General features: G+C 46.8%; 1 protein-coding gene across 2 annotated transcripts in view; it reads right to left on the bottom strand.

Moving 5' to 3' along the window:
• The window catches only part of LOC138521813 (butyrophilin subfamily 1 member A1-like), a 299,199-nt gene that overhangs the window by 42,550 nt on the left and 231,362 nt on the right, over positions 1-25,287 (bottom strand). For both annotated transcript variants that reach the window (XM_069634930.1, XM_069634929.1), the window contains one exon: positions 10,554-10,580. In XM_069634930.1, coding sequence (XP_069491031.1) covers positions 10,554-10,580 — 27 coding nt within the window. The remainder of the gene's footprint in view (positions 1-10,553; positions 10,581-25,287) is intronic.

Below are 25,287 nucleotides of genomic sequence, written 5' to 3'. Positions count from 1 at the left end.
TATCTAACTTTTTGCCAGTATACGTGGCATGCAAATATGTCATGAATGCAGCACCGTTTTAAATAGCGATCTGCCTTGTGGCCATGGCAAACATTTTGTGGGCGGTCCCTTTAACCCATTCTGCACTGTACTTCTTTAGCTTGCATGTTTCGGCAACTGTTTGCACAAGTGTAGTAACGGTGTAATGTCTTCCATGCTTAAATCTGTTTATCCTTTCCCCATATAACACTTTGTTATGCTTTACGTTTTTCAAAAAAAATCAACCATATGAGCGAGCACCAATCGTCGCAAGCTCCAATCCAGTTTTTTCCACAAAATGTTAATCTTACTTTTTCAAACAACCATCAATTCATATCATACAACATCTTATCTATAAAATCGCACAATTTTCATGCTTTTTCCCCCAAAAATGGTCTTACCTCGTGACGTCAGAAAAAAGAGAAAAGAAAAAACACGAGACAGACGTAACAGACTAGACAGACTTCAGCAGGCTACACAAATCTCCTGCTCCTATCAATATTCCGACATGGAATGTAAGCCCATTTCTTGCAGATCGCCTCTTGCATCGATTCTGGTCTCCTATGTCGTCCTATTCATTCAGGACTTTAAATGCAGGCTTCTTCTAGCGCTATATTAAAGCCTAAGTATTTGGGCGTATCCTCCTTGCTCAGGTATTCTCCCGGTATCTCTCTCTATTGCTCGGGTATCCTACCGGTATCTCTCTCTATTACTCGGGTACCCTCGAGTCACTATTTTCCCCTTATATCTATTACACTCTTACTCTGTTGTTATTTTTTGTCCCACCTCCCTCAGTTACCTTCCCTTACTTGTTCTAAGGCATGCAACTTTTTGCCAAAGCATTTAGCCTTTTCCACTCACCGTTCGCATTTTTTTCCTCTCTGAATGCTCGGGATCACTGCCTTCGTTACCGCCTCTCCTTGCTGTTCGTCCGATCAGCTGCTCGTGGAAGTGAGAAGGGGTTTGTGGGGGAAAGCACAGGTTCCTTCAGACCTAACCTACAGGGTTTACACTTAGACTATCCACGAGGAGCCTCTTGTTCTACTTAGCTGGATTGCAAAAGGATGCGTGATATTGCCGAGGACCCCGAGTTACTTATGTTGACGGCCTTTGGGTGTTTTATCTTAATCAGTTCTAATCGAACCATAAATCTCTGCTACCAAGTGTGCAGTAGGGACCCCATCCGGCCTATAGGACTGGGGGTTTCCCAAACAGCACGTTAAGATGAGTAGCAGCACCCTCGAGATGGATGGGGATGCAGACTAGTACTCTCGCATCAAATCAATAAATGACAACTCAATATAATACAGGAAGGTAAAATAGCACCCTTTGAGAGCCTAGCAAATAAGTTTACACTCCCATTAACAGAACAGTATCATTACATAAAAATGTCGCATGCACTGGGAGCGCACATGTCAGACCTCACTAACATGCTGGAATGCACACCAATTGAAAGAAATATTGTCCTAGAACGGGTAGATGTGAAAACAACCCCCATAATGTACAATGCAATCTCCTAATTTGCAAAGTCCGCTCTCTGCAGCCTGAAAGTCAAATGGGAAAAAGATGTAGGACTTTTACAGCCCGAGGATTGGACCACTGCCCTAATGTACCCTAGAGAAACTGCCATATCTGCCAAAATTAGACTTGTACAGCAATACATTTTGCATAGAATATATTACCCAAGAACAGCGCTACATCAATGGGGTAAGATTGCGGACTCTAAGGGGGTAATTCATAGAATTCAGCGCACAAGTGGCGCACGCGGCTGGCGCACAGTGTGCGCGTGCGGTAGTCTGCGCCAGCCGCGTGCGCCGAAACACATTCAGGCGCACAGCGTATTCATGGATTCCAACATCCACAACCAGCCGTGGCGCAGAGTGGCGCAGCGACCCTGCAGCAGCGTCAGTTACGCCCCCAAGAACGCCCCTCGCGCAGGGAAAAGCCATCAAAATCCCCAATCCAGCGCAAAGGGCAGCAACAAACGCAGAGCGGGGAGCGTGTATTTCAGGGGTGTGCGGGTGTCCCCACACGCGATAGGCCTGGGTACGTGTATTACAGGGGTGCGCGAGAAAATCTACACGCGATTGGCCTGGGTACGTGGATTTCTGGGATGCGCGAGAAATTCTACACGCGATTGGCCTGGGTACGTGTATTAAAGGGGTGCGCGAGAAAATCTACACGCGATTGGCCTGGGTACGTGGATTTCAGGGGTGCGCGAGAAAATCTACACGCGATTGGCCTGGGTACGTGTATTACAGGGGTGCGCGAGAAATCCTACACGCGATTGGGCCTGTGCGAGTGGGGCAGTGTATTACGTGGGTGTGCGGGAAGTTGAAGAGGTGAATTGCCAGTGTGGGTCCTCCCAGGTCTCCCCTCTACCCCCTCCACGACCTCTGCAGGCAGCCCACACCACAGGGGACTACCCTGCACCCCTGGTCATGTCCCACAGGCAGCCCATCCACCATGGGCGTGCCCCCCAGCCAAGCCACATGTCCCCTTGCACCCCCACCCCCCAGCACCGTGGGGCACCTGCCAGCAGGCCCCCAACCATGTCCCACTCATGTCCCCTTGCACCCCCACCCCCCAGTCACCAGGGGCAGCCTCCACCAGGCCCCCACCCATGTCTCCCACCACCCCCACCCCTCCAGTCACCAGGGGCAGCCTCCACCAGGCCCCCACCCATGTCTCCCACCACCCCCACCCCTCCAGTCACCAGGGGCAGCCTCCACCAGGCCCCCACCCATGTCTCCCACCACCCCCACCCCTCCAGTCACCAGGGGCAGCCTCCACAAGGCCCCCACCCATGTCTCCCACCACCCCCACCACCCAGTCACCAGAGGCAGCCTCCACAAGGCCCCCACCCATGTCTCACACCACCCCCACCCCTCCAGTCACCAGGGGCAGCCTCCACAAGGCCCCCACCCATGTCTCACACCACCCCCACCCCTCCAGTCACCAGGGGCAGCCTCCACAAGGCCCCCACCCATGTCTCCCACCACCCCCACCACCCAGTCACCAGGGGCAGCCTCCACAAGGCCCCCACCCATGTCTCACACCACCCCCACCCCTCCAGTCACCAGGGGCAGCCTCCACCAGGCCCCCAACCATGTCTCCCACCACCCCCTCCCCTCCAGTCACCAGGGGCAGCCTCCACCAGGCCCCCACCCATGTCTCCCACCACCCCCCACCCCTCCAGTCACCAGGGGCAGCCTCCACCAGGCCCCCAACCATGTCTCCCACCACCCCCACCCCCCAGCAGGCCCCCACTCATGTCCCCCTGCACCCCCACCCCCCAGCACTGTGGGGCACCTGCCAGCAGGCCCCCAACCATGTCCCCTTGCACCCCCACCCCCCAGCAGGCCCCCACTCATGTCCCCCTGCACCCCCACCCCCCAGCACTGTGGGGCACCTGCCAGCAGGCCCCCAACCATGTCCCACTCATGTCCCCTTGCACCCCCACCCCCCAGCAGGCCCCCACTCATGTCCCCTTGCACCCCCACCCCCCTGCAGGCCCCCACTCATGTCCCCCTGCCCCCAGGTCCTGACGAAACGCAATCATGGCAGTAATGGGCGGCATACCCAGCACAAACACCCAGCCAAGGATTGCATCCACCCACATAGTAGATGCAATTACATGATACAACCCCAATGCCAAGTATGTAAATGAACACATGTCCGTCACACACACATACACAATGGGTGCAAGTGAATGTCAAAACCCATATCATGACATGCATGAAACCAATGAGAAAATACCACAAATGTAAGTAATAAATATATGTATTAAAGATGAAAATGAAGTAAAGAAATAAAACACACAACAATGGGGATGACAAAACAAATGGTCCATGTCCGAGAACTAATAGAAAAAATCCAAAAACAAAGGAATCCAAAAACGAATGTAGTCCAAAGCAAAATAATGGGGGGAAAAAATAAGGAAAAACCATTGCCTCATGGTGAACACAAATATAAATCCAACAAATGTTTTCCAAACATCAAACTATGTACAAGAATAACCCAGGGTCCATGAGCCCAACACCATAAATGAAACCTACTACTACTAACTAATAAAAAATATATATACAGAAAAGTGGCCATTGTCCGAGCGGTCCCAAAAAAAACTTTAAAAACAAAGGAAACCTAACACTAACTAAAGAACTATATACAATGGCAGCGGGCAAGTCCTGCGGCTCACTCTGTGATGTTGCCGGCCAGGGCATCATCGAACTCCATGTCGATGTCCCGGAGGCGGGACTCTGTCCTGGCCCCGAGGTCTCGCAGGGACAACCCCGTGTCCACCTCAAACTCCCTGCGAGCTTCCTCGAGGCACTAAGCCCGCCTCAACGCCCGACGCATGGAGAACTCCGCCCTGACCATGGTGAGCCGCTCCTCTTCCGCCCGCTGCCGCTCCGCACCTATCCGCTGGACCAACTGCTCCCACACGGAAGACACTGCCATCCCAGGGTTCTCCTGCCCTCCGGCCGATGCCTGCCCCTCTGATCTTGATGGCCCCGAGCCATGATGCCTCCCACGTCGAGCCTGCTGCTGCCTCCGACGCCACTGCCTCTGCCAGCACGACGGCATCCAGGCTGATGGAATCCACCGATGCCGTCGTGCACGTGCCCTGCCAGATGATGCCGGCACATCCTCCATCTGCAGGGGGACAGTTGCTGGTGTGTCCACCCCTGCTGGACCTTCGACTCCCGACTGTGGCAGGGATGGGGCCCCCACCGAGCTGGCTGCGTTGGTCGGGGCAGGTCCACAGGGGGCCCTGGTGGCATCTGGGCCGGAAGACGGCATGGAGCACGACTGGCGCATAGCCTCCACAGAGGAGGAGAGGGTCGCCAGAAGGCCACACACATGTAGGAAACCCCCGACCATGGCGGCTCCCAAATGGTTCACGTACGCACGGTGCTTTTCGTGATGATGTGCATGCTCCTCCCGGGAAGCATGCACCTCATCACGAATGCCAGCCGTGCGCAACGCGACACCAATCAGGACCCTCTCCACACGGCCAGGGGTCCCCTCGTCCGCAGGTAGAGGAGTGTCAGATGACATGGACATCTCCCCTACCTGCGGACGGGCCTGGGATGGGGCATCCCTGCTGGTGCAAGTGGTGCAGTCCAGGGCCAGGGGCAGGAGGCAGCACAGGTCGCCGTGGAGGTGCCTGTGCATGTCACTGTCCCTGAATCGGCCCCTAAATGTTTGAGATGCCACCAAGAGGGCGGCACCTTTTTCCAAATCCTACGGGAATGTCCACAAATTCAACCAGATGCTGCAACAGTCTATCGATGATCATCGGCCAAATGATATCTATGAATCCGAAACTGGTGATATTAGGGGTGGAGGAGAATGAAGGGATGTCGCGTTTTGAAAAACTGTTGTTCGCCACTGGCATAGCAAAGAGGAACGTAACACAGCTGTGGGGTTCAGATCTGGCACCACAATTTGAAAAATGTGTAACAGATGTGGATGCATGCATCTTAAATGGAGCATAGAGTGTATACAGCGAGAGGATGCCCTGGTAAAGCACATAAGATCTGCAAAAATGGGAGGAAGGTTAGCGAAACCCAAAAGTGTGATGTAGATTGGTATAGATATGTTCCGATCTGTATGCATAATGTATTGTACTGAATTGAGTCCAGTTAAAGACCTATGCGACAGTTAAGCAGATTATCCATGCTCTGTGTTTGTCTATGGCTCTAATGTGTTGATTGTTGGTGTTTTTCACCAGGAAAACCAATAAAATGTGGTATTAAAAAAAATAATGACAACTCAATAGTTTGGCAAAGGGAGTCCGTTTAATGACACGTACAAAAAACGGGGAGTTCGTGAATATCAGCAATCGCTCGATTTTCCTTCTCGCTTCAATTCCAATTAATTTCAGAAAAAACAGTATTTATACCAAAAACTCGTCATCACCGACGTTTAATTTCTTAAAACTTAGCATGCACTTGATTGGTTCTAGGAAGTTAACTTTAACTTGAAACACTTGTGTATAGGCGCGTTACAAATGCCATATAATATCATATCAGAGGCACTCTATCTGTATATGGTTACGTGGAGAGGTGATTGGATAAACAATGTCAGGTGGGGCAACTAACTAATGACTACTGTACACGTCACTAAAGTACGACGTCGACGTCTCATTGGTTCTACTAACTATAGGACCCTAGATTACATGGTCCACTATGATTGGGTTGGCACCAATCCCACTCATACTTTTACATTTGCTTAGCAGCGTGCAGAATAGCTGGCCAGGTGCAGGGAGTTTGTCTGCACCCCCAGCTTCCCTCCAATTATTGTTACAATCAATCAGCACCTCAGTGGTCATGTCTCAATTATTTTGTTGTATTTTGGCCTCGAGTCTGCTTCTTGGTCTAGGAAATTTAAGGCGTCTGGGCATGGCAAGAGTCCATGCGTAGGTGTGAAGGTTTCATCCCTTCTGCTTGCTCGGTCACGTGATTCTGACACCGTAAAATCGTCTTATTCTTCATGCAATTTTGTGTATTTGATTTAATTCTGCCAGTCGTCTGCCATCTGTGGCTTGTCTTGACCTTCTGCACAGGATTCTCTGTTGTTCTTCTCATTAATTGTATCCTTTGCTGGTCTATTTCAGCCGATACGACCTTGGCTTCTTGGCATGATTATCTTCGTCTGAGTTTCTCTCTGTATTTAATTTTCGATTTGTTTGCTGCAAAGCTCTCCTCTTGAGGCCTTTAGTAACCTTTGGTTGATTCTGCACTTGTGCATAGTGGAAGTATACTTGTATGAAGTGCTCCTTTTGAGGTAGATATGCATAGGAGGCGCTTGCCACAATCTATCTTACTATTAAGCATAAGCAAGCCTCACGATTTCTGTGCTTCTTGCGGTTACTGTGCATATGTACACGTTTAAACTAGCTGAATATCTTCATCACGCTCATGGCATAGGTTTCTGACATTTTGACATCGCTTATTTCACTTTAGGCTCGGGATGTCACTTATCCATGGTGTTTCGTCTCTTTTCATCATTCTCAGGTCGTTATATCTTCTATATATGAGTGAATCCGGTTTCTTATGACATCACCATTCGTCTTCTTTTAGTATCTCCTTGGCTTCTTCAGGTATTGCATTTTGACAATCGTCATTCTGTCTCACTTGTCGGTATGGTTTTCTCAATGGGTACCTTAATGTCCAGGTTTTCTTAGGTGTCAGTACTTCAACAGGTGGTGTTCTTCTGATAGGTACTGGACAGAGCCCCACTGCGGCTCTCTGCTGGTTTGTTTGTTCATCATATATCACATATTTCGGCGTGAATGTTCCTGGTACTTCAAACTGGCCGGTTGGAGTGTGAATCGTGCTTGGTACCTCCTCTACAAAGGTCAACTTAAAGCGGAAGACGTTGCTGGATAGCCTACCAATGTCAGATAATGGACTAATTGGGAACACAGAGAGTATTCTGATGGGATTCAAACATCTAAGTTTTGTTTCATGTACATGCTGCTAGTCTAAAAAGTCTAAGGTTGGGGTAGTACGCCAACCAATCAGTGGGGTTGGGGGACAACCTAACACAAAAACGTTGCAAGAGCCAATCCCCTGATATTTTGTTCACTATAAGCAGTAGTGTATGAATTTAGAGGTAGTTCAAGGTGTGCCCTACAGACAAGGGGTAGACAATGAAGCACTAATGCTTATATATTGTATAGGTAGATATGTTCCCTTAACCAATCTCTCCCTTTGATAGGTTTTGTATTTTGCCACGTAGAATAACGTCATAGATGACGCATATTGGGGTATAAGACCTCTATGTAAGCAAACTTGGTTGGGACTGTGCATGCATTAGCCCGATCCCTGTCAGTTTGCCCTGCTTTATTAAATGAGAATAAAGTAGTATTTTGCCGCACTCTTTGAGTCTGTCTGATTATTTGGTCTGAGATCTTTATTGTAATCCCATCTAGCCCAAAAGACGCTTCTAGGCGCTAAAATCAGCACAATCAGACATTGCCTACAGCGGTAAACATGGGTGGGGGCAGAAATGCCAAATTAAACATCAACAAACATAATCAGCTCCAATACCAAGCATTTCCGCCTTGAAGAACCCATGTGGCTGATATGGCGGCAGTATATTTAACCCAGGCCTTCCATTGCAAGGTGATACATAACTGGCATTGCACAGGGAAAGGAAAAAAAACAAAGGCAGAAATGGCAAAGTCAAATAGTGAAAAAGAGAACAGAAGCAGAAGGGAAAGAATGGAAGGAAGGCTAAAGTAAAAAATGGAGGGATGAAAGAAAGGGATGATGGATGGATAAGTGGAAGGCTGAGTGAATGGGATGGGAGAAAGGATAGACGGCAGGGATCAAAAGGATGGCAGCAAGGAAATGGGCAGAAAGAAGCATGGAAGGAAGGGAAAAAATAAAAAGGAAGATAGAAAGAAAGATGGGAAGAAGAATGTATAGAAGGAAAGAAGGAGCGATCTAATGAAGGATGCATGGGGAAGAATGCATAGATGAAAAGAAATAAGTATTGAGGGTATAAGGAAGGAAAGGAGGGCAAAGAATGAAGGAAAGGGGGCATGCAATGAAAGGTAGAAGGAAGGAAAGGAGGGCATGGAAGAAAGGAGGAAGGGAGGAACAAACAATGAAAATGAATAAGAGACAGAGGTAGGGAGAAAGAAAGATGGATTGGTGATCCAGCTGGCATGAGTCGGGTGCCCAGTGTATATGTGAATATTCTCCTGAGGTGGGGCTCTGAAATCTGCAGCTCTCTCTCCAGGGACTTTGGACAACAATATCATTGATTTGGCTGGCCAGGGGTGATGGTAGTTGTAGTCCAAACCATCTGGAGAGCCAAAGGGATGCAGCCCCCTGACCTAGGGCAACACCAACCATAGAGCAGCACTGTCCGCCTCAAAGAGAAAACCCTCTTAAAAAGACCCTCAATATGTGAAGACCTTGATAAAAATGCAGACTGACTCACAGCAACAAATATCCAGCCACCACCCGGTGACATCTGTCTGTAGAAAATCTGCGTCATCATGCATTTATCGCTGTGGGTCTTATGGCAAAGGCACTTCCCCAGATAAGGAATCAAATGCAATTATGTTTGAGTAAGAGCACGGATCAGAAACCTAAAAATTAATTAATAAATATTTACAATAAATGAATCACATATACACATGAAGGCAATGGAGCGGACTCTCATGTCACATTCTTCCACTTTGTAGTTACTTCAAAATAATGTGAAGCAATTATGTTATGCAATTATGTTATGCATTGAGCAGCCAACACACTTGTCATTCCTGCTGCCTTTCTCTTTCAATGCTGCGCCCCATAGCTTCACAGCTGAGACCCACAAAAACAAAAGAAATTGGTCCAGCTGTCGGCTAGTCCATGTCATCTTCAATGCAGTCTTTGCCTCTTCCCTGACCATTCCTCAGCTTCAAATGTATCCACACTAGATAATTCTGTTTTCCGTACAGTCCATAAACTACAAATTCTGTTACATGCATTGCGTTGCTCCTCTCTCCCATCTTTTCAGACCATGTTCTGCCAAAGGGCCATGCTTCCTACAGCACTTCGTTGCCATTACATACGGAAGGAGTCGCTATACAAATCTAAGATAACGTAAGAGCTACCACTGCATTCACTCCTGTCGCGGGGAAATTGGATAAAAGGTTCAGCAAGTGGTGTATTGCAAGCTTTGAAAGAATTGACCATCTGGCTCTCGATATGCATGCGCCCCAATGCGGGCGACTGAACAGAAAGGAACCATGGTGACCACGATGTCTGGCCCAAGAAAGAGCAACAGAAAAGCATATAATTTCAAATAGTTTAAGAAATAGGACATGAAAGCTCTGTCAAAGAGCGCAGAAGAAGAACTGGAACCTACTGAGAATGGGGGGTGGAGACCAGAGTGAATGCACTGATGTAAACACTGAAACAACCAGAGGGGACACCACTGCAAGTGAAGACGAGAAAGACCAAAACAGGGAATAAGAGGGCCTCAAAGTCTTAAGAACCCTGAATCTACACATCACGGTCAGTTGGGGTTCCCCACAGAGGGAGCAGTATCTTCTCAGTGGAAGGTGTGCATTTGGCACACCTGTAATACTACAATGACAACATTAAAGTATGACAGACAATTCAGAAAGGCTCTGACAAGTCGCCCTTCTCATCATCTCACAAACCAAGTTCTATGAGCATATGTTGGGATATCTTTCCGTTTTGTTTATGCCAGATTTGAGTGGTAAATTTGGTCAACCTCATTTTGGCAGTTCAACTTTTTTTTCGATGCCCTGTTCACCCCCGCCCCCAATACCTTTCCTTTTCCTGTACCCAACCCTTCATATAATATTTACACAATGGCAACTATTTTAGGTCGGACCAAACTACAAAAATGAGGTTGACCAAAATTACCACAACACCACGATATACCGCCAAAAATCCATTCAATGATTCAGGGAATAAGAGAATCATGGCATGGGGCAGGAGCAGAGAGGTAAGGGGGAATGGCATATTCTAGGATGGTACGAAGAAACAAGAATAATTTACCTGCATAACTTTTGGCTCGTCTCCAATCTAAAAACAGAAAAACAGAGCTCTGTAAATCAAATTTCCGACAGCCTAAGTGTGGGTTAGACAAAAACAATACATTGTTAATTTGAATGCTTTATAATCTGTGATAGAATCTTCAATTGTATGCAAGATTGTTAAATTAGTAGTCTGTGAAAATATCCACCCACTCCTCCCACATGTTCTGTGGATAAATGAACCCTGGCAGTGCAGCTTTGTGTGCCCCTCACATTCTCCAGCCTTCTCTAGGCAGATACTTTAGTTATACAGGTCTTTTATTATTAATTCCCCTTGTGAATTCTTGGAAGACACTTTCAGAAAATATACAACACCTTATCCTTGAATGAACTCAATAGGATTTGACAGAATATCACTTTTCGTTTCGATTCACCTGAAAAACAGAGCCCTGTAAAGGCTCGAGCTACAAGCAAGCGATTATTGAACAAACTTTGCACAGTAGCCAGAACGTACCACTCCATGAGCTGTACGATGCTGGTATCATACCAAGACATCGGAGACCATTACTGCAAATCAGAAAACATTGAATGTTTTATAACAAATTTTAACACAGTTTATCGAAAATATAGATGGTGGTTGGAGTGGGTATTAATTAAGGTGGGGCAATGTGGGGGGGGGGGCTGCATGGGATCTTGCCCGCATTTATTTTCAATCAACTGTGTTAAAATGCGTAACAGAAATGTCAATGTTTTGTGAATTGCAGTGATTATTTCTATGTTTTTACGTAGATCTGCGATGTTTACATCTCAGAGTGACAAACTGATGAGATATCAGTAAACCTTGGAAACCTCAGGGGCGCAACTCTGGGATTCCCTTCACCTGGACAAAGAGCTTTAGAAAAAAAAAAATATTTTATTTTTGATTTATTTGAAGGTTTTATGTATTGTTATTGTCAGCAGGCTGTGGAGCTCCCTGATGGCATCACAAGGTTAAACTCTGGCTATGCAAAAGAACGTCTACAAAAGCGTACAGCCACACAGTCCTTTTGCCTTGCAATTTCATTCGTTAGTCGTTTTCTTGCCGGCCCAACCTGATCCTGTGACAACCCAGTCTTTTCGCCTGTTGCAACTTCGCCAAGCTTCCTGTGCCAGACTTTTATCTGCTAAGGGGAGTCACTTTGATTTTTTGAAATTTTAGGAACTCTTGTAAATGGATACTGCCATGAAAGTCAGACCTACTAACAAGCAACGGTCTGTGTTTTATAAACTGGTGTTGGTGGGTTTGCACCCAGAATGCTCTATTAGCCATTAGGTGTATAATTGAATTTACCAACATCCACATATAAGATACCACTGGATTATTGTTTGCAATGACAAGGCACTTCTGTCTTTCACAAGTTGCCTGACTAGTTGATAATGTAGACATGAGTTTTGCTATGTCATTGAGGTCAGTATCACAGAATGAGGGTGTGTCCTTACGGAGTGAAATATCACATAGAGAAGTCCATGTGAACCAACATGGAAATGTGAGTAGTAGAAGCACAGCAAAGATTCAGGTTCCCCAGAATTTGGGGGAGACTCCGATATTACACAATTAGGTGTTGCTAAACCTGAAGGGTCTGATGAGGACCTGTAAGCTGCTAGTATAGTCGCAGTGCCAAAACCTGTTACCATTCGTGCACACTAAAAATTCTCAACTGGCTACCCATGCCCAGTGGCCCCTGGACTTTCTACTAACAAGCACAGGTGACTACAGCCCATTGTGCAGGGAACCCTTCCGTCCCAGTCAGCCAACCATCAAATCATTGCACACTCAGGAGTGCTTTCTCAATGCTCGGTCAGCCGTGAAAAGTCGTAACTAGAGTCGGACTTGCTATGCCTTACAGATTGCTTTCTGGAGCACTCCTTATCAGCTCTTAATGATTTAAGTCCAAAAGACTGTTCTGCCTTCATTCAGAATCGAAGCAGGAAAGTGGGAGGTGGGTTTACTGAGATTTTTAAAAATGCATTAACAATGACTAACAAAGCTATTTCAATTCCCGTTGATACAGAGACACTGCACCTCAAATGCATGTTTAACCCAAACATGGTTGATTGAGTACTAATCTATCAATCCCCCAAATTCTGCTACCCCTGTTTGGTGAAATTTGGACATGTGATAGTCCAACGTATTCCGTATTGCTCTCGGTTGATTATACTTGGTGATCTACATTTTTGCTAGGCTATTTCCAATGGTAATGTCAGAACTTTGTTGGACCTCATGAATACGTTTGACACAGATGGTGCTTATCCCTACACATGCGGCTGCCCAGCGCTGGCTTGGTTTTTGATCATTTTTCCTTGGTCAGATCATGCATGGATTCATTTTAGGTTCTTTGTAGACACTCCTGTTACTTCTAATAGGTTAGTTAGACCTGAGAAATATTTGCGTAATTGGGTCAACTTATCCCTAGAAAGTTTCTGTAGATAATTCTCCAACTACCAAAAGCAAACAGTGGAAGATTGGCCTAATCCTGGCCATTCACCTCTTTCTGGAAGGTTATACGAGAACATTTCAACTGGAGAGAACCAATTGGCCCCAGGCAAGAAGAGATCTATGAAGACACCAGAGGTTAAATATAAACTATGGTACAATGAACAATTAAGATAATTGAAAAAGACAGACAGCGACAATGCCAATCAGGGGAAAATTGCGATCCTAACACTAGAAATGTATACCTGAGACAATTGAACATTTATAAAACCATGTCAAAACAGGCTAAAAGACTACTATACATTGCATATTTTTAATAGCCCAAACAGTACTAATGAGTTGTTTAAGGTGCTTACTGAATTTCGTCTCCTCAGGCTCTAAACAATTAAGCAATTCCTTCTCAACCTTTTTGTGAAGAGTTCGCCCAAATTCTTTAGGAGAAAATTAAGGCCGTCAGAGCCCATCATACCATGATAGCACCTCTAAAGGGACCCAGATTATCTTTGTGCCACTGACTATTTCTGTTCGGCTCCAGCAAAAATATTTGACTACTTTACACAAGTGACAAAGACATCGCTTTTTAAACTTGTGCGATTTGCGACCTCCGGATTCCCGCACACAACCTCTGTTGGGCTTCTTAAGGAATTTCTATCATGTGAAATAGCAGACATAAACCAGATTATAAATGTATCCTTGACAGCTGAGATAGTTACAGATATTTTCAGACTGGCAGTCTTCACTCCCCTGCTCAAGAAGCCTACTCTGGAAATAACGGCCCCCTTTATCAACATCAAAATCTGGGTAAACTGTTGGAGGCGGTGGCAAAGTCTCAGTTACAGACTTTTTGTCAGTGGTGGTGGCAGCGCTGGATAATCTAAAGGTTTGGGTAGAAACTGGGGAAATAGGTGCCCTTATTCTCCAAGATCTCTCTGCATATTTTGATACTGTAGATCAGGAAATCCTCCTGGGGCGTCTTTTTAAGAGAGGCTTACGAGGTAAGGCCAGCGACTGGGCCAAATCGTTGCTGATTAATCGGGAACAATTAGTAGCCATGCTACCGTTTTAATCGGCCCAAAGGGCTATCAAATATGGGGTACCTCAGGCTCGACCCTAAACTCAGTATTATTCAACCTTCACATAAAACCACTGCCAGATTTGATTTGTGACTTGGGGATGTTTTTTACCATCATCATCATCGAAAATATTCTTTATTTGGCGTAATGCCACGAAAGAATACCATAAGAATATATGTGCGCACAGACAGACAGGTACAGTTAAATAAAATGAGTAAAACCTTAAAAATCAGAATGGATGATAGTCAACAAAAACAACTAATTCATGAACTTTGAAAATATAGAGTGAGATCATGCTGGGACAACAAACCCAGGGCATGCTACAGCACCATTAAAAATCGATCGCAAACCCTTACACAAGCGGGGGAGTCAACATGATGAACTAGTATACATTTTGTCAACACAGGGAGTGATAACTTGCAGCCCTTTACATGAATTAAAACAGTTTTCTTCGGCAAGGTCCGGGGGGCGGAATGTAAACACAACCCTAGTTGAGTTGTTTATTCCATTAGGCGGACAAGCAGGAGCACAATAAGAGTAGTAAATTGGTTGTATGCTGTAGCATAGCATCAAGTCTTGGGTCTTTTGTACCATGCCCGGTAGATAAGCTTAGCCACTGACGTAACAACATTCAGGTCTTGGGTGGAGGTCAGATAGGTCAGTGCGTCAGTGATTACGCTAGCCTCCTTAGGGTGGGCTTTATGTAGAGGCACCTCAAGCTCGTGAGACTGGTGCAGAAGAACAGAAAATGGCAGACAGTCTAAGGGTGTAAATTGCATAAGGGGCTTACATCCATTCTAATGGAGCCCCAAGATTTAGAGTATGAGGCTAGTCTCAATGTGCCCAAATGGAAGTCGACATAGAAGGCTCTCGCATATGATGGTTCAATATAGTCTAAATATGCCTCGAAACCAAATTCAAACTTCCTATCAAGATATTTGTTTGCACTGCCAGCCTCAGTTTATTACAAACACTGATCACATTTTCTCTTTTTAGGGAGATTGTGGCTTTTTTGATCCTAGTTAGCAAGACTTTGTTAATGTAGTTGGGATGGGTCCAAAGATCTTACTCATTCAAAAAAGCCATTTCATCACATGGGTGGCCCATGGTAAACTCATCCCGCCAGTTAAACTAATCAAATGGACATCAGCTTCGCGAAATAGCTCCAACCCTGGGTTGGACCACAACTGTAGCCAATAGACCACTAGTTTTATCAAAATCTCATTGGCAATTGAAGCGACCTATCCCACCTGGATGGTGCAACGCAATCCTCAAAGGCCTCACGTCGTCCTCCCTTCTGCCCCTGAGAAGTATCCTACATGCAGCTGAACACCTCATCAAAGGTCTACACAGCTATGACCACATCACCCCAGCCCTCATCGATCTTCACTGGTTCCCACTGCACGCACAAATCACCTTCAAGTCTTGCTACATCATCTATAAGCCAGTCGCCCTCAAGTCACGCAGCTACGTCGCAGAGAAACTCAGCATCTCCGGCGGACAGTGCATCATTAGAAGCCAGGACACGTGTAGACTTGAAATCTGCTGCTGCAAAAGGAAAGGACTAGAAAACAAGCCATCTCTGTCTATGCCCAAAGACTATGAAACTTCCTCCCTGTCAGCATCACACTCGCCTCGTGCTCCTACAATTAAATTCAGAAAAGAACTCAAGACCCACCTCTTGAAGGAGTCTCTCCTACTCATCACCTAGGCCATCACGTCGGCCCTCGCATTACCTGACTTGCTAGACGCAGCCTGCCTCTCTATTACTGGCCACCTGGTACAGCTGTACCCCTCCTCTGTGCCCATCCGTATCCTCCACCACGCTGTAAATCTGTTCTGCTGTTACCTCTGTAAAGCACTCCATTGTGTATCTATATTGTTGTATACCACTGTAAAGTGCTCAGTTGCTTCTGAAGTTTGGTCTGCGCTCAATAAATACAATAATAATAATAATAATAATAATAATAATAATAATAATAAAAGCCAAACCGACCTCCATAGGGTAGGGGCATTAGGGCTCCCTCGGGATAACAGGTACAATTTCTTCAGAAATGCATTCTATGCAATGATCAAGTTCGGGGTACTTGCGTAACCCTAGATTTCTGCCCCGTAAGAGGCTGACAGAACGGCCTGCTTCCTGTATAATTCAATAACAGGTGAGGTAGCTCTCCTAACATGATGAACGTGGAAACTCAGTATCCCACCACAGTATTTGGATAGGTTAATACATGCTTTGTCTACTTGGGAAGACCAGAAACCATTTTCATTGAATCTGACCCCAAAATAGTCATAAAATGTAACCTGCTCAAGCACAATTCCCTCAAAAATGACCGTTATCTGTTGTTTTTTGGCACACTTAGGTCTGAATACTACGGATTTGGTCTTCCGAGTGTTGAGGGAAAGCCGTAGCCTGCCACAACTCTTCACGAACAATGCCAAGATCACCTTGATCCCCTGAGGGGACGTATATAGGAGGTCTGCGTTAACCACAAAGAAGAGTGCTGTTAGTTTGTCTAAACCCAACTTGGCGGGATCCAGGCATCCCTCAAGTAGAGTCCTAACAACTCCATCAATAAAGATGCTAAACAGGAGGGGGGCAAGTACGCAGGTCCAGTCCTCTCTGGATTCTTTAAACTAGCTGCTGAGTCGTATTGAACTACCGCTTTATTGTCGTTGTAGAGTGCCTTTACTATCGACAGCAGCTTGACGGGGATATTTCTATAATGTAAGGTCTGCCAAAGCAAGTTACAGGGCACCTCGTCAAATGACGTCTTGAGGTCAACGAATATGGCATATAGATTCATCCCTGCAAAGAAATGGGGCGATAATTAGCCGGGTGTTCTTTCCCACCCTTTTTGTAAATTGGAAATATTATGGCATGCTGCGTGAGGTAGGAACGGTGTTCTGGTTAATGTATGGCGTGAATAATTTCCACAGGACGGGTGCCCAGAGCAATATTTCATCCATAATGATGTGACCCGAAATACATTTTTGGGTACCGATAGATATGACAATTTCCTCAAGAGTGAACGTCTTCCTCCCTCAACAGCATATCCTGACTAGACTCGGACAGTTTTACTACCATTGTACCATGGGACTCTTCCCCGGTATAGAAGTTTGCAAAATGTTTACGCCATGCATCCAATGTGATGCTACTTTCTCTATCTGGTGGGTCATTTACCTCCGCTCCCACTACCATTTTACAAAGGCGATTGTGTCTCCTGTGATGAATCAGAGATGATTCTCCCAGAAAACCTGGTCTGAAACCCTTCTCATGTGGCCAGGGAAAGGCAGACGCTTCCTGATCCTGGGGGTGGTGCTCTGCGGAAGGATCACATGAGGGGGATTCAGGTCAGAGGACTGGGAGAACCCCTTCACTAACTTCCCTAGAGACCCTACAATCTTAATGGTCTAATGTAAAATTGAAACTTCTCAAGGAAAAGGTAATCTGAACATTGGGGACTTCAAGTCCCACAATGCCCAAAGTACTTCGATGAGGAAGAGGGACACAGAGGCACTAAACCCCAACGAGCAGTCTAGTGGTTCTAATGACCCACACTTGAGCAGGACTTTTGAATATATAAGACCCCCTCAGGTGCAGGCCATGAGAAGTAGGAGGAGGAGGAGGAGGAGTGGTTGCAGAAACTCCACGTCGCAGTGGCAGCAGAAGAAGAAGGGAAACGGAGTCGCTGCTATCTACAGAGCAGATGACGGTCCCGAGAGGGTTTCCAACTTGAATGGCCTTGAATGCAGAAGTTGTGCGGCGGGAAGCGTTGTTGTGAAGAGCTTTCCCGAGGAGAGAGAGGCTCTCCTTATTGTAAGCTGTGCTCCAGTGGCAGGTAAGCACCGTAGTGTTTCAGAAGCAAGGAACACTACTATCCCATACCGGTGCATGCCGTGGAAAGTGAACTGAAGCAGTTTGCTGTGCAGGAGGAGGCAGAGGAAGCAGAAGGTACTAGGGCAACAGAGGGAACGGGCACTTACACAGCAACCGGTGAGTTCACCCCTGCTGGGTAATTCGGTATGCTCCATAATCGCCTGCTGGAAAGTAATACTACATTTGAATACCAAATTGATATCAAGCAGTTGAAGTGGCATAATTTGAACGTTGTGAACAGACAAGAAAGAAAAGGGATAATTATTACTATAAAGGTCAACGTTATTGCCAAAGCCAAGAGAGGGAAATACTGAAACAAGTTAACAATAAGCATCATTGTCAAAGTCAATAGAGGGCAATACCGAAGAAAGCTAATTGTAACCCTTATTGCCTTATGAGTGAGGAAGAGGCAATAGTTCAAAAGGTTCTCAACAAGCATTGTCACAGCCAAAGGAGAGCAAGTGTGACAGAGAAAAATTGTCAGCATTTGTTTGATATAAAAAGGGGAAAACAAGAGTGGCAGGAAAGAAGTCCTCCTGATGGAGAGCATTCAGGGGGAGAGGAGCATAACCTGCATTGCATGTGGCAATCACAAGAGTGGAACAAACAGTCTTCTCAGAAGTAGTACATTTTGATGTTGCTGAAAGTCAAAAAATGTTATCAAACTGTTTGAAGTAAACTTTACCACAGAAATACTTGTAGTAGCGTTAGGAGCTTTTTGTCATGGCAGGCAAGTATACCAGGATAGGGACTCTGTAGTGGTAGTCCTGGCCGGTTAGTGGACTAGGGAGAAATCATTGAAGTACTGTGTTGTGGTTAAACGTTGTGAAGAAGGAGTGGCAGGACCACTAAAGTGTTTTCATGAAAAATTGTGGAATCATCCTGACAAATCATTGCTGTTGATACCGAATTGTGGTAGTGTTTTGTTTTCTAAGGAGAAGTTGTGCTGAACTCTTTGCTACAAGTGGAGAGATAAAGAATTGTCGTCTACTTGAACTGTTGGTTAAAGTCCAAGTGACAGACTTTTGGAGCAAGAAGAACTGTACAATCACAACTTGGTTACAAACCAGAACTTTCCTATTTGAACCTTTGATTGAAAGTCCTGCTTTGAATCTGGGGAAGGGGATCAAACCCAGGTTACAAGGATATACATTTATTAGGTTTATGTTGAACTTAACTGTTATTTCTGTTGTATTTGAATGTCCATGTATTCCCATTTTGAATTAGATCTATGCATAAGTATCAGATTATTTTTTTTCTAGAGTGTTTCTTTTTAGTCTATTTTGATAGGCAGGGAAAACCTCTTTAGGTTAGGGATAGTGAGGCGTTTGTCAAACCCTTTTGAGTTAATAAAATGGCATCTTATGAAAACCCTTGACCAAGTTGTCCGCCTCACATTTCTGACCCATTACGCTCCCCTTTCACAAGCCAATGTTAAACTCTGCCACTCCATATTTAAGGACTCCTCTTTCTTAGCCTTGGTTAATTTTTTCTATTTTGTTCCAGAGGCACGGAGGCATGTTTTGTCAACTGGGGGATGACTGGCTGTGCTGTCCATGTTTTTGACATGTACCCAGATGACACTCAGCTAAAACTTCACCTCGGAAACATAGAGCATAATCTAATTGATTGCTTCAAACTCGGTATGGAGCGTGAGAGATTGTATGAATGATAGTGGGCTACAGCTTAACGCTCATAAAAACAAAAATTATTTGCAAAAACAGTCTTGCCCGACAGATAGATACTCCCAGTAATTCCACCCCCAGTCTGACCTGCTGTAGCAGCTTAGTTCTATGTGAAAATGCTCCCTTGGAAAAGTCGCCAGGAAGGCGATTTCTTTCACTGCACCCCTAAAGGCTGTCCTCCGACCTATTCTAGGAGGGGTATTATTTACTAACTCCAGTCCTACAATGGTTGGGGAAGTGCTTGATTTTCTTGGGAGTGGAAATTTGGGGAAATGTCGCCCACTGGTGACCTTTTCTCTGGCGACAATTACTGGATACCACAGCTTTTGGTCTGCATCGTTAGGTTCTTCTCCTATGCCATTGAAAGGTGTTAGCAATTTAGGATTATGGTTCGACTACGCTCTGTTAATGGATCCTCAAATCAGCAAGCTGACCAGTAACGAGTTTTCCAACTAAGGACGCTTACAAGATTTTTGGACTATTCTTTTTTCAGTGTCCAGATGATGAACGCTTTTTCAACTAGTCATCTATACTATTATTACACTATTATAATGTCACCTACCTTGGTTTTCCTGTGAAGGATTTAGGTAAGCTGCAGTACATTGAAATTGCTGCTGCAAGGTCGCTGGCCCATCTGAGCCGCCAAGATCATATTTCATCAGCTCTTCAAGAACTGCCTTGGCTGCCTGTTGCAAAGCGGTTGAGTTCAAAGACTTGTGCTTGGCAGACAAATTATTTTACAATAAAGGACCATCTTTTATGAGCAACCACTTTTCACATCATGTTCAAGCAGGCAACTCAGATCAGTCCATTCCAAGATTTAAATATCAAAGATAGGGCGGATGTTCCTTTGCATTTCAGGCATCATTAACTGTGACCTTGCTCCCATTAACGCTGCGCTCCCTCAAAGACCACCTTGAGTTCATCTTTAACGTAATCTGAAGACCTTTCTGTTCCCTAGCTCATTCTGATTTTAGCTCTTTCTGGGCGATGTAAGGTATTACGTTCTTCGCTTCATGATGTCCCTTCTGAGGCAAGATGTTTTGCACTTTTTAAATGTTTATCTACCTGCCTACCTACCTCCTCTCCTGTCTCCAGCTCAGCCTTCTCCTGTTGGTGGTATTGCTTCACAGGCTAGTCAACTTTGCAAGCCTGTGTCCATGTGGCAGCCTGAGCACAAGAGGAGGGAAAGCTCTGGGAAAAATCTGTAGCCAATTCCCACTGGCCCCCCTTCCCCAGCCCTGCTGGTCTCCATGAGATGATATGATATGTAATTTATAACACACCTGTATACAAGTGTTTCTAGGCGCAGACGCTTGCCCAGGGAAAGACACTGCCCAGGGGAAGACACTGCCCCTGCCCCTGATGGTCACCCCCCACTTACCTGATTTTCACTGGATAAAGTGTGTAGGGTGAGTGGGGTGGGGTCAGTGCAATCACACATCAGTTCCAATGCGGTATTAGTGAGTTGAAGCCTGACATCTATGACGCCACACGTAAGCCAGTCCTATGGACGATACACAGAACTAAGCAGGATGGAACAACTTCAAAAGCTGCAAAGAACTCCTTGGGCACCATGTAAAGACTGGAGGGGGGTGTCTGTACTTCTGCTCTCTATATGGTAGAGGAGAGGCACAGAAGCCCCAGCCAAGATTCTCTATTATGGTAGCAATGGACGAGAAATCAAGGCCTAGCTTCTCGGGAGGTGATGCAGGCTGGTTCTTAAGTACAGTGTAGTCCCCAAGCCCTCACAAAGGAATGTCCACACAGTGTATTACTGAAAACACGGTCTTTGTATAATCAATATTCAAAGGTTATGTACACTATCACAATAACTCACTTTGTGCTCAGGAAAATCAACAATGGTAAATATCTACAATTCTAAGGTGGTACCACCAATATTAGGTATCATTAAAGTGCATCAACTATCATGTAAAAATGTCACACAGATCAATAAAGAGGAAACCATCCAATATAGAGAGGAGGGAAAGCAAGATGGTTGACACAATTGGCAGAATACTGGCCCCGTTACCTGGACACAGTTCTGTGTGGAGATCCCCCCCACCTGGGCAACCTGTAAAATAAGATATATAGCACAAGCCCAGTCCATATATTGTTCAATAGTCTTATTCCCTCTTATAATGTTTCTACCCCCCTAATGTACCTGGTGGAGTAGAGTTCTTCGAAGAGGCGTCGACAGATCCTTCTTGAGTGACCCCCTTTAAAGCGGGGGTCACGGATCGTCGAGTGGCGTCGAGGAAGGGGAACTTGGCGTTCGGCATCGGGGAATCGACGACCAGTCTCGAGTGACCTCCCTTTAAAGCAGGAGTCACGGGTCGTCAAACGTCCGACGGTGAACAGGGTAGAACGCGTCGATGAGGCGGCAGCTTCGATCCGAGCGGTGCTCGTCGACGACGGAGCATTGGCATCCTGCAAGGAAGAGACGTGCGGGGCACCTCAGTGACTATAGTTCTGGACCGCAAAGAGTGTAAAGAACTGTGGCCCAACAAGGGCGTCGAGTCATCAAAGTCTTTGTGGTTGTGAGGCGGCAGGAAACCCACCGGCGGATTCTCCTCGGCGCGTTGGTCATCCTTGACTTTCTCCGGCGGGATAAAGTGGTCGACGGCACGGACAAGGGAGTCCTTCGATTCAATGTTCTTAGGCAAAGGAGCAGCGGCTCCAGTCGTCGGCGGCACGGCGTCAAGTGGTCCCCGCGTCTGGGCAACACAACTTCGACGGGCCTCCACCGGTTACACAAACCAGCGAAACCTGGTCGACGGCAATGGACTTCGACGGCGGCGAAGTCCGGGTGCTTCAATTTGATCTCCTCAGCGGTCCCCGTCTCCGATAGGCAGGGTCTGACTTCCAGGGAGCTTCGGCGAAGGTTAGCGGTGCTCGATGGTCCCTCAGAGCACGGGAAGAGGGCGCCTTACCAGGTCGTCTCTCGGATCAGTCTTCGACGGATTCGGCAGCTTTCAGATCGGTCGAAGCAAATCCAACAGAAAGTCTTCTTCCAGCTGGGCGTCGAGGATCAGCAGTTCCAGTTATTCTTAAAGTGTAGACACAGCTTCTGAACGCTTCTGAACAATTTCCAGTGGTGAGAGGTCCCCAGATATACTATTCTGTCTCTCATCCACACTGCTGGGTCACACTCAGCAGCCAATCATACAGAAGGGCATTCATGCAGTCAGTCAGCCAATCAGGCACACAGTGCATTCAGGCCATCCTCCTCCCTCAGACACTCACAACAAGGAATGTGGATTGGGACAAGTACTCAGCCATTCAACACTACACACTGCATTCAGGCCAGTTTCGGGCAGGGCTGTCTCAGTCTTTGTCTCTCATACCAGAAACCAGACAACCACAACAAGAAGTGCATATTGGTCACACACTCCATTCACCCAGGTCCCACCCACAGGGCGTACCCACAACATACAGTCACTGGGAAGGCTCCAGTCAGTCTGGACTGGACTTCACAACACCACCATATAGGGAACTTCCACCCAACAGCCAGTCAGGGGGAAGGGACAGAGTCAGGGCTTCCCAGGACTTTGGGAAAACAAGGTAACAGGCAATAGAAAGCAAGAGGCCACAGGGGCCATCTTGTTTCCTATCAGGAATCAACTGATTCCAATGGCAGGGCAGGGTATCCCAAAATGGAGGACACCCAGAGCACCTGTCAAATTCAGCATGGAGCTGCCACCAGCCCATACCCTGCTCTGCGGGCCACCCACAGGTGCCCAAAAACATACACTAGGGGCACATGGTTGTACCCCCACCCATGGGTGCCGTAAGGGTATCCCATGGGTCTGTTCACCAAACCAAAAGAGAGCTGCACCGCCAGGAGTGCCACATGAACTCTTGCGCAGAAAATATGACAGAACACACGATAAAAAGGCAGTAAAGGACAAGGATACGGAGGCCCTATCCCTCTGATGCATTTCCAGCATCACAGTCGCCCCCCCCCAGATTGAGGTGGAGGGTGCCTAATCTCCCACGGGATAGATACCCTCATCCAGACGGTCAACATACCTTCTGGAAAGGCCCTCTGCATTATCGTGACTCTTCCCTGGTCTGTGCTCTATCGTGAAGTCTAGCCCTTGCAGGCTAATGGACCACCTGAGCAGTTTCGGGTTTTCACCCTTCATCTGCATAAGCCACTTCAGGGGCTTATTATCTGTTTGGACCTTGAAGGTAGACCCCGTAAGGTAGGGCCTAAAACGCCTAAGGCTCCAAACTATACTGAAACACTCCTTCTCAACAGTAGCCCACCTAAGTTCTCTACCCTTGAGTTGTCTACTGATGAAGATGATAGGATGTTCCCTCCCTTTGTCATCTAACTGGGACAAGACAGCTCCAATTCCGGTGTCGCAGGCATCCGTCTGGGCGATAAAGGGTCGGCTGTAGTCAGGCGCACACAACACAGGTGCCCTACACAGACTTTCTTTCAAGCCATCAAAGGCCCTCTGACAGTCTTCCGTCCAATAAACCTTCCTAGGTTGTTTGGGGGAGGTCAGAGCTGTCAGTGGTGCAGCTATGGTTCCATAGTCCGCCATGGAATTGCGATAATACACAGTGAGGCCCAAAAAGGCTCTCACCTGGGTTTGAGGAGTGGGAGTCTCCCAGTCCTGTACATCCTGTACCTTACTGGGGAGAGGTTGGATTTGACCCCTCCTACCTCATGACCAAGATATGTGACTTTCCCCTGAGCTATCTGGCACTTGGTGACCTTGATAGTGAGGTTAGCCCTTTTCAAGGCCTGCAACACCTTACCCAGATGTGTCAAATGCTCTTCCCAAGTGGAACTGTAGACGGCAATGTCGTCTAAATAAGCCACACAAAAGGCTTCCAGCCCACTGAGAGCATGATTGACCAATCTCTGGAAGGTGCAGGGGCATTCTTCAACCCAAAAGGCATGACCCTAAACTGGTAGAGTCCCTCTGGTGTTGAGAACGCCGTCTTTTCCTTGGTATGGTCCGTCAGAGCTATTTGCCAATAGCCTGAGGTGAGGTCAAAGGTGCTCACAAATTTGGCAGCACCTATGGTGTCCACGAGCTCATCAGCCCGGGGTAATGGGTGCGCGTCGGTTTTGGTGACGGCATTGACTCCTCGGTAGTCCACACAGAACCTCCAATCCTTGGTACCTGCCTGGGAACTTGCCTTGGGGACAAGGACCACAGGACTGGACCAGGGACTGGTTGAGGGTTCAATAACACCCAGATCCAACATCTTGGCGACCTCAGCCTGGATGTGGTTCTTAACAGTGTCTGACATACGGTAGCTCCTGCTTTTGACAGGCACGCTGTCACCAGTGTCAATCTCGTGCTTACACCACGGTGTAAGGCCTGGCGTCAGGGAAAACAGAGAGGCATACTGCTGGAGCAAAGTCCTGCAGGCCCTCTGCTGCTCTGTTGTCAAATCTGGAGAGAGATGCACTCCCTCCACTGAGCCATCCTGAGGGTTGCTATACAGCAAATCAGGAAGGGGCTCACTCTCATCCTCTTCTTGCTCTGAAGCCAGCAAAAGACATGAGACTTTGGCTCGCCCGTGGAAAGGCTTGAGCTTATTAACATGGAATACCTGAGGGGCTACCCCTGGGATTTCCATGTCAACCAGATAGTTGACCTCGCCCATCTTGAGATTAT

This window comes from Ambystoma mexicanum, chromosome 13 (assembly GCF_040938575.1).
Source record: "Ambystoma mexicanum isolate Mex_15411 chromosome 13, UKY_AmexF1_1, whole genome shotgun sequence".
Lineage (NCBI taxonomy): Eukaryota > Metazoa > Chordata > Amphibia > Caudata > Ambystomatidae > Ambystoma > Ambystoma mexicanum.
Note: the sequence above shows the minus strand (reverse complement) of the source record. Positions and strands in the feature narration are given on the sequence as shown.